The sequence below is a fragment of the Diadema setosum genome, chromosome 5, assembly GCF_964275005.1.
Source record: "Diadema setosum chromosome 5, eeDiaSeto1, whole genome shotgun sequence".
NCBI lineage: Eukaryota > Metazoa > Echinodermata > Echinoidea > Diadematoida > Diadematidae > Diadema > Diadema setosum.
In genome coordinates, this window is record NC_092689.1 from 16,113,650 (window position 1) to 16,124,881 (window position 11,232).

At 38.1% G+C, this 11,232-nt stretch overlaps 1 protein-coding gene across 1 annotated transcript; it reads left to right on the top strand.

Annotated features, from left to right (window-relative positions):
• The first annotated feature begins 4,892 nt into the window (after positions 1-4,892).
• LOC140228578 (RYamide receptor-like) lies at positions 4,893-6,706 on the top strand. The gene is made up of 2 exons (XM_072308809.1): positions 4,893-5,627; positions 6,161-6,706. Exons 1-2 carry the CDS (start codon positions 4,893-4,895, stop codon positions 6,608-6,610), a joined length of 1,185 nt encoding a protein of 394 aa, XP_072164910.1. The 3' UTR covers positions 6,611-6,706.
• The last annotated feature ends 4,526 nt before the right edge of the window (positions 6,707-11,232 follow it).

Below are 11,232 nucleotides of genomic sequence, written 5' to 3' on the forward strand. Positions count from 1 at the left end.
ATGAAGAGAACAATTTCTGGGGCCCGTTGCAAAAAGTTACAATACTTATGGTAACTTTGCCATTCAATGGTAACTTCCATGGAATTCTTGATTTTGATTGGCTGTTGAGTATGGCAAATTTACCATAATTGTAACTTTTATGCAACGGGCCCCTGGACATTCTAAAATTTTCTGTACTTTATCGTTCTCAACTGAAAAGGTGGATATAGTGAGGGATATAAGAGAGAAAGAGAGGTGGGGGTTGGAGGGAGAGAGAAACAAAACCGGATCTTCTTGCGCTTGGCCGTTCTTGATTTAACAACGACGCTGTATAACAACTGGCATTGGATAATCATTAATGAGGGGGGAGGCTCTTACACAAGGATGTGACCAAGAGTATGTTATTTCTGTATTGTTGGAAGGGAGAGAGAAACGAAACTGGATGTTCTTGCGCTGGGCCGTTCTTGATTTTAACAACGACGCTGTAACAGCTATACCATGGAATATGTCGGATTTAACGGTTACCTTTAGCCGACTTAAAGACATTTCCCTCAGGGAGCTTTCATCGCAACTTACTGTTCTCAAACAGAGTGACTTCTATTAAAGATTGAATGTTATAAGGAAGGGGTAGGGATCTTACAAAAGGATGTGACCAAGAGTATGTAAATTTTGAATTTTTGGATGCTATCATCTGTTTCCGCATCAATACAACAAAGGTTTTAGGACAGCAAAAGGTTTTTCTTCAAGACTGAAGACTCTTAAATACAGCACTCGAACATGTACTTCAACATACACAATAACTTCAAAACATCTCCTGCATAGCAAGCAAGTAATACAACAGGGAAAAAAAAAACGGTCTCATGTAAACACACTCATCACGAAACAAACACGTATAATCTGCATCAGGCATTACGTTTTTACCACTTTCCATGGCTTGACGGTAATACCACGAACACACAGATATGCGCATAAGTGCATTTGCCCCCCATCGAACGGAAGTATAAGCCCGACTGATGTTACCGCTTCGTGGTTAGCGGCCATTTTTTTTTTTTTTTTTTTTTGACCAAATCCATTTCAAGAGCTCGGAAGGAAACCTCGCCCCCATCACTCCTCCCAAACACAGAACGAACAAAATTATGACAGTTACACAATGAAGCATTTTTGCTCGTTCACAAATTATAGGAAGCAACGCTGGGTTCTTCCGTCTACTGCGTCATGATGATGTACAATGAGGCATGCTGAAGCAACCAACCAACAAAACAAACAAACAAACGATAAAGAATAAATATATTCTTTTTCCTTTAAGATTGGGAGGGGGAGCCACAAAGAAGTCCCCTGTAAAGTTTCTTTAGGATATTGCCAAATGTCACTGGGACTGAAATGACAGCAAGGACATCAACTTAATTCTACAATTCATATGAGTGAAGCTATCTTGTCAACAAAAGTACATCACTTTCAAAGACACAGGGTAGTTCGTGAAGCGTTAACAACAGTATTAAAATATCAAACCATCTTTACTTGTGTGTATGCTGTGTGTGTGACTGAATGTGTATAATATAGCATAGTGTATCTTTAGTCTAGGTACTCGGCCATAGCCACTTGTTGCGGTTGAAACAAAATGAACATGAACATGAACATGAACATGAACATGAACATAATACACATTGTTAATCCATTTATCTTTGCCGAAAGAAGAAGAAAAAGAAGCTGCCTGGTGATATGTGTTCATGTCGCTGTTTGCCCTGAGAAACCTCTTATGGATAAACAATGAAAAGGCGAACCGTTTGGTGTTGTTGTAGTTGCTATCTTCTCCATTGCCCTGGTGCTAGAAGTAGCCTGTTACACTCCCTCGTTTGTCTGAAGTACAGGGCTTTCATTATGCTGTAAATGGGAGCAAAGCCCGCCTGAGCCGTTCTCCCGAGTTCAGAGAGGGGGCTTACACCTCGTCGCTTTGGCGCCGCATAATCAGACATCAGTCTATGAGCAGTGCTTGATAAACGAGACCTGCCCACCAAATCTGTTTTGGTACACAACATCGCCCCTTTATTAATAAGGTCGGCATCTATCTAACAATGACGCATGGGGGAATTTTACCAGAAATTTGGCAAAGGGTTTTTCTAACTTTAAAACAATGAAGGCGCATAGCATAACAAAGGAAGGCAAGGTAAACTATTCACAAAAAATAGATATAGCCAGGGGCACGATAGTATGGGAAACGAGGGCTAAATTTGAATTCTACGATGAGTAATGAATCCTGATGATTGATAACAGACTTAAATTGTTGCATATGTTTGCTCGCAGACGGAACAAAAAAAAAAAAAATGGTAGAATGATCCTGAGCAGGCATCAACCATTGTTGGAGATTAGCCTCAAATACATGTTTGTTTCCGTGATGATTCTTTACAATCACATTTTTCATGTTATTATATTCAATGTTTTACTTTGCTTGAATATTAATCTTTAATGTATCCCATCCAAAACATGCTGCAGAGGGAGCAGAACGAAAGAACGATATCATGTTATTCTTTACGTCACCAAAAATATATATTCACGAAGGTCTTTGATATAAAATTGCCCACATAGTTCAAGTAAAGTTTATTATCAATGGTGCAGTGTAAGTAGAAACGCCATTATATGGAACGTTTTGTGCCTTAACTCTGCGAACTGCGATGCAATGATTACAAGGTCCAGCGCGAAGCGAATAACTTCATGCGGTACAATCTACATCTACATTTATGCCTCCACAGCCACATTCTCCCAAAATGCATTTAATAATTCTCGACGTCTGTCTGCACTCATTCAGAAATAGAAAGAAAAATAATCCCGGTCCTCGTCTCGTGTTGTCTTTTATTAAACTGGCAAATGTGTGGCCGGAAGGTATTCGGGAATAATTTCCATCGATCAGGGATGGGAAACGTTGAGAGGACTTGGAGAAACAGTTGAATGATTTCAATTTTAAGATTGATTGATTTCGTTCCCGTACTTGCAACGCCTTGGGACACAGGATCCATCTGTTTTGTAAAAAAAAAAAAAAAAAAAAAAAAAAAAAGTGTGTCCTACATTCTCCAGTTTTGTCTTGCTTTATATTTTGCCCATGATTTTGTCAACGGGATACCATGTCATAACATGATAATAGATTAATGGGACCACTGATTTATTCTATTTTCATGCAAACATAGATTTCTGACTTAGGAAAATCTTAAAAATCTACATCCAATATAAATATGTAAGACAATAAATGTAATTGATACCCGACCAGACAAACGCTGATAGTCTAAATGTGCTTGTTTAACTTCGTGAATGTGATGTTAAAGGTCTTGTTTACCTTTGGGAGCAGTGATTAAAAAATGTTCAAGATATCACATTCAATGCATATGTGGAGGTCTGTTGTATCACAACACATCCTACCATAAAGATTTTTTTTTTTTGCAATAAAGCCTAAAAAAGGAGATATCAGTATTTTTCTCATAAAATTGTAACTGTAGACGGTTTAATCTCGAAACATTTTTGTTATAACTATTGTTCACATTTTGTGTATTTAACAATACTTAACATCGATTATGCGAATTCAAATTTTTACAGTGGTTGTTTCTATCCATAACTCACATTTTAGAACTACTTAAAAAAACTAATGTTGGGTTTTTGTTTCTTCTGCAAATGGTAAATTCTGCCTTTAAATCATCGAGTATAGTAAGGATGGGGAACATGCACCTCAAGAAGCCTCAATGATCAGTAATTCAAAGATTGGCGTAATGTGACTTCAAAGTATTTCCTGCAACTTCCAAAGCGCACAACATGCAGTCTAGATTAAACCTGGGCTATGTAGTCTACAATGAATGTTATAGTAACCTCATATTCTGATTGAGGCATAATTTTTTTATGACAGAGAATAACATCTATCCACTTAAGTGTCTATTCCGAACGCCTCTCTCGGGCATCAGTCACAATATTGTTGCTTTTTCCCCCTCAGCTATATATGTTTTTAAAATTGGGATGGAAAGCATTTGAAACATTTTCTTTTCTGTTACATGCATTGAAATGTTTGTTAATCTGTAAACAGAAACCGAGAATATGATTGGCATCACTGTTTGGTTTTATATCATTTATAATAATGATAATGTAATACATAATAACTATGCGGGTTGCACGTTACACGTTGTATCAATAGAACTCGCCACCCCAAATCTACCCCAGAATTTGGTGACCCTACGCAGTACCATTATTCATTACATCTCAAACGGTCCCGAGATAATTTATTGTCAACCTATTTTCTTTTTTTTTTCAGATACTGCTGAAGGAAACTGATTGTGTATTTAGGCATAGAAATTTGAAGCATTAACAACGCTTTTTTTTTTCATCTATTTAAGGCGCATGATACAAGATCGCCAACCTGTCCTCTCTTTCGCCGACAGAATCCTATTATCTTGTAATACGAAACTCAGCAAATAGCCAGCGGTGCAAGAAGGCCGTTAGTAGCGTTCTAATTCTGTAAGAAGGACCGACAAATTGTAGGCCTTGTCACTTGTTGTATAATAGTCCTCAGCTGTCACCTCGTTGAAGCACACTCTCCCTAATGGATACATTGGATTTTCTCTTGCATTTAATGGTTCAGTAGCCAGAAGTAAGAACTCTTCTCACATTAATGTTTTGAGATCTTGAGTTATGTCTGTTTTCAATTCTCTTCCGCATTCCTACAGGCTGAAATCAACCTTTGCAAGGTAGAACATCCGCGGATAACCGCCAGCAGGGATTATTCAAAAGAGGAAGCAAACGTGTGTCCCCAGACCAGATTCAGTAATCTGGGATTAACTTGAAGTCAGCACGGTCCAACTGGAAGTTCAGAAGACAATTCTGGACAGGAAAAAAAAAGCATTTACATAAAAACGTAGCTCCGAAAGGGAGAATAAATGGAGATGGCGTACTTTGCACAAAACGAGACCACAGATATTGCCGTGACACTGACACCATTGTCTCAGAGGGACCAAGCCGATGGGTACTTCAAAGAGCCCCCTTGGTTGCAAGTGTTGATTATTATCATTTACGCAACTGTCAGTATTCTTGGTGTTGGCGGAAATGTGGTCGTCTGTTACATCGTTTTGGGCCACGCCCGTATGCGCACTGTAACGAACTACTTCATCGTGAATTTGGCGATTGGGGACATTCTGATGGCTGTCGTGTGCGTGAATTTAACACTCTACGCCACCCTATACATGACCTGGCCATTTGGAAGTGCTATGTGCAAAATTACCTACTTCATCCAGAGCCTTTCGGTGTCAGTGAGCATTTTTACATTGATCGCGATCAGCCTGGATCGTTTTGTCGCGATCATGTATCCCCTTCGACCGCGGATGACCGCGGGACAGACGATCATCATCGCACTTTCCATCTGGATTTTCGCGGGTGCCTTCGCGATGCCGATGCTAATCTACGCGCGCGTTGCGTCAGAGGAATCCGCGTCGTACTGCACAGATTCCAGTTGGCGCTTCACGAGGCACTATTCCTGGATGGGACTTGTCATCCAATACCTTCTCCCTCTCGGAATCCTTGCAGTCGTCTACATTCGCCTCGGACGGAAGATCTGGGGGAGGAGAACTCCCGGCGAGGTGCAGGCTACACGTGACAAGAAGTTGAGTGAATCAAAGACAAAGGTAATTTTGTTGACAACGACGTATCATGAGGCTCGTTCGGGTGGTGTTCTTTCTATGCATCCTTTTTTTTTAATATATATATCAATGATTTCAACTCCTGACCACAATACAAATTCAATAACCGTACATTTCAGGAATTTCGATGACAGATCACGGCTGGTAACTGCGTCCCTCTTTGTCTCTCCCTTTTGAGAAAAGCTCCTACATATCTTAAGATGAAATAGTTCTGTGGTTATGATCTTTCCATAGATTGCTTTTAACTAATCAACTTTTGTAATGTTACGTTACTGTCATTCTGTCCATACAAACACATTATAAGATTCTATCAAAATATATCATATATAATATATCAATATAACTCGTCACCGTCGAAATGGACTTTCCTAGTTCCCACAGCCAAGGAGGTCTACTAAAAATTGTTTCCATGGTACATGTATACAGAACAAAAAAAAAAATCTTGAATCAAACGATCTGTTCAGTCAATTCCACGACGATCACTATTTTGCATTTCATATTCATTTTTGCATCTCCAGCTTGTCAAGATGTTTGCGACTGTTGTACTCATCTTCGCGCTGTGCTACTTGCCCATCCACACTCTCAATCTCATCCAAGACATACATCCTTCGATTCTCTACTTTCGCTACGTCAAGCTCATCTTCCTGTCCTGCCACTTACTCTCCATGTCCAACTGTTTCGTCAACCCCTTTATCTACTGCTGGATGAACACGAAATTTCGTAATGGATTCAAGGCGGTGTTCCGCTGTTTGCCCGGCGTTGAGTACGACCCCGACTGGGCTGGGACGAAGACACACGAAAGAAGAGGGACGTCGCACACGCAGCTGGAGTCCATGTCAATGAGTTCTCGAAGCGATCGCTCTAAGTGGGGCTCGGAGAAGTTCCAGCGAAACGGATCGACGAAGAATCACCGCCGGCTATCCGACCTTATCGCCGCTACGGAGAAGTCACATCACTCGGTCCTGTAGTCGCTCTCGCAGCAAGGAACATTGACAAGTACGGGTCCTCCACAACGAAAGGTGTATGTTTGGCAACAGTTATGTTTGGCAACAGGACAGTGGACTTACTTATGAACAGAGGTGCCTCGAAGTGTTATAAACAAGGAATGTGGAAGATTGATCTGCCACTATATGGAATTTGTTTGAAAACGTCCATGTTATTCAGTGGAGAAAATGTAATAGTGCATAAACAATGCCAATGCCAAATGCCTCATGACTATTTTCAACTAGAATGACAGAATCATTCCCTATTTCAAATTCCTTTCTTTATTTTCCTTTAGAATATAATATCAAACATCTTACAACAATAACTTTATTGCGCGCTCTGCAGACCTTGATTTTGAGTTTTTGTATTCCCGCTGGCATGCCACCTCAGCAGTATTGATTATAAGGTACATCATGAGAATGATTAACTTCATCAATATTGGCTAAGCTTACAGAACATCAACAATGGATGCAACGGCTTCTTGGACGTTGGGTCAACGGTTATTACAGAGAACTAGGCAAGGTGTACTGTTTTGTAAAGACGTATGATACCCATTCTGTGTAAGTGAGATCAATGCGCACAAATGACACACACATCCCGACAGGAAATCAATGTGTCATGTATAGAAGGCTAACCTTGTTTCGGTAGTTTGCTGGAAGGGGGACAAAACAGAGTAAACATATCTAAAAAAAAAAAAAAAAAAAAAAAAAAAGTCAGAGGAATATCTCTCAGTTACGTTCCCTATAGGTTGCGCCTCTCTAGTATTACTGAAAATGTTCATTAGAATTTGCATGCATTTGTTGCTTGTTTTCTGGATATCTTTGATAAACATGACTGGGATATCAGGACTGATCTGCAATTGATAAGAATTAAGCATGTAAAACGTTCGATGAAGCCACGAAAGAAACAGTACAGTGTATTAGTAAAGTTATTGATAGTTTGCAAATAATGCGATGAAAGTTTTCCTAATTCGATTAAAAGGGAGACTTCGTGTGAGATATTTTCAGATGTGTTTCAGACCCGAAGTCCGAGTCATTTTTATCAGTCAATTCGTAGTGTAAACTCCAATTTATGTATGTATAACAATTTTGTAGTTGGATTGGTTCTAACGGCAAACTATTGTGTGTGTTTGGTTGTTTTTATGATGATGATGATGCTGATGATGATGATAATGTTGATGGAGAGTCACGATAAACACTATTTTTTAATTACAACAACAACAACAACAAACAAACAAACAAACAAACAAACGAAGCACGTGGAAATACCGGTATTGAGAACGAAAATGTTTGTGACTAAGTTGAACTACGAGTTTTAATTGGAGAACACAACTCATGGGATCTTTCAAAGGTAGAATTCGAATGGTTTATAATTAGCCATTCCGTTTTAGTCACAACTTTTTCCTCGCTACACTTCATGTTATTGAAGTTTTATGATTGTGTAAAAGACGGATTTATTCCAATTCTCCTAACTTTAATTATTGAAGCCAACCAGAGCTACGTGACAGTTTATGATGTTGAATTGATCATTTGACATAAAGAGGCCTTTTTTTGTAATGAAAATGTTAGCGTTGATTAAAATTAGAATGCATCTACATCCGGGTTTTCAATTGAATGTTTTATAGGTATCGTTTGCAATGCTCATTGTGATTTCAACATAACAAAACACTTGGACTACCAACTTTCAAAGACTTCATGAAGAAAATTCTTTACTTGCCAGTAACGGGAACTCTGTTGTTTTTGTAGAAACGGTTTCTATTATATGATCAATATTGATGACTTACTGACTTATTCAAAGCATCCATTAACGCTTCGATAAAGAGCATCGGTCATTGCAGGCTGAATCTTGTTCACAAGGAGTACAGAGAATGGCAATGGGGCTTTCAGTGTGAAAGACTTCGATTGGTGGACAACTTTGAGACGCTTGAAATGTCAGGCAAATGGTTTCCTTTTTGCCTCAATTATTCAATAATCCTCTATGCTACGTCGTTTTAAAACGTGAAGTGGCCCATCATTTGACTCGGGAGCAAATTCATGGAGTAATGGCGCTCATAAACTCCACTGGAAGATCTGTCTAAACTCATTTACCATCAGTGAGGACCAGTGAGATTTAAATCGTTGAGAAATGTAGAGATTGCGTACATCAATGTACATCCTATACGCGGTATTTTCATTATTACAGTTATTGATAATGCTGTGTGTAGTCTAGAGAATACTTAATTGCAGTGTAATCATTTTGTCTGTATAGTCGTGGCATAGATTGTACTTTGGGCATTGTTGGGGTAAAGAAGATGAGTAAGATAATAAATGACGCAGATGAAAGCAAATCCATGTTTTATCAAAGTAGAATAAATGAAACATTTCCAGTACTTTATTTTTTCTCTCAACAGTTAGTCGAAGCAACTGTCCAGTTTCCAATAGCTCTGTTTTTTTTTTCAGATGATGTTTCCTTTTATACAAAGCATCAATTTTGAAATGTGTGGCTTATACGATTTTATAAATTTGAACCGACTGTAGCGTTTTATCTATGACTACATGACTACCAAAAGATTTCTGTCTTGAATTTAAAATGAATATTGTTAGGGGTAAATGTAAATATTTGAAGTGCTAGATAACAAGTGTATCTTCTACGTATTCTGATGTTATCTTGAATTTATCTTTTCAATAATATATAATGTATGTACGAGATGTCTACTGCGGTTTGCTATACAACAAACTAGAAATAAATAATGCGTATCTGGAATTCTTTATAAGTTACTACCGAGACTCTTTTCCATGAAATCAGAGTACGAATGAATGCCAAATGTATCAATGATAATGGTAGCGACGTTTCCATTTCATTTCATGCAGTTTGGTGGAAACGTGGCTTGTAAAAAGTCATCTCGCACCAATGCATTCGCGAAGTTGTTCACATTTACAAAGTCACAATAATTATGGCTTTACCTTCTTATACTTATTGAATTTCTTTTTCTCCAGTGATTTGAATACAGAAGAGGACTAGCAACATGCACAGATAATCGGAAATTGTATGTGCCTTAAAAAGTGAATGAATGTAATATAATATATATATATATATATATATATATATATATATATATATATATATATATTACATTCTCATGTCACATGCACTTTTGCATGTGTATAATTTGGAAGCTATTTGATTGATTAAAGTGAAAACATAGTTCTGGTAAGGGTTTGAGAATCCGTCTTGCACCATTTCATATTTGCTTGCAATATATCGAAAGAGTCTACCAAGAAACTTACCTCGCTGACGCGATTTGCTGGTATGATGAGTTTGGGAGTATTTTGAGATCAAAAATAAAAGTTGGTATACCGACACAAGGATCCAGGTTAACTCGGTCTCCGGGACAACTCGGCCCTATTTCAGACAATGCATACGCAGTTCGTGATCGTCACATTCTCTGCATAGGCGCACGTTAATTTTGTTGGCGGTCCAAAGAGGTTTTTTTGATGGGACTTGTATCAACTCAGCCCATAACTGCGACCAGCCAGAACGAGAAGCGCTCCCATAGTATACAACACTGTACAATCCAGAGGGAAAACTCTGCCCCGCCATCAAAGTGAGGCCGAGTTGTTCCCGAGTCCGAGTTAGCCCGACTCCGATCAGGTAAGTTCTGAGATGCGAACATTTTTGGTTAACATTTCGTATTTCCGTCGTTGTCATTTTAAATCATTTCATTTATTTCCAAATTGTCATTAAAAATCCAAAGTTCAAAGTTCAAAGTTTATTTCATTTTTCGACAAAACATATATGTTTCACTTCCTTTGATATCAGAGAAAAAGGTAAACAGAACATTATGAAATGAAGAGACTGTACAATAATTGAGGACCTTAAAATAATTATACATTGTACAAACAGAAGTGATCGAAGTGAAGTACATGTATAACCTTATTGCTTAAAGTGCAAAAAATGGAGGGACCCACTAAAAAGGCAAAGGATAATAAGCAAAGTACAAAATACAAAAAAGTACAAAATACAAAGAACAAAGTGAGAATAATAATAGTACATTAGGTAACAGTACACATTTACAAGAAGTAAAAAAAAACACACACACACACAATGGAGAAAGAGAGAGAAAAAGAAAAGATTGAAAAAGGACATTCTAAGAGGGAAAATGGAGGAGCCAGCAGAGGCCCTTGGCCTTTCAACGGCTGGACTTCCATTTGAGATTTCATGTACATTATAAGATACGCTTAAAAAGAGGGAAAGAAAGACAAATAAAAACAGGCGAAGTATGAGTGAAAAAAATATGTAACAAAAATACACATTGCAGACATCACATAGATAGTGGTAAACGTTTGATTAAATTACTGCAAATACTTCAGTTATAATTATTCAACAAATACATTTTATATCTACGTTTAAAAGAGGCAAGGGAAGGACGTAACTTCATTTCATCAGGCACAGAATTCCAAACATGTACTCTTTGATATTCAACTGATCTTTGCGATATAAAGTATCTGAGAAGAGGTAAATATAGGTCACCACTTTGTTTCGTTACCCAACGAATATCTTGTCATATCAGCGTAATTTCACACATTTCTTAGGTATACGTGCACATTTTTGGACCGAAATTTGACAA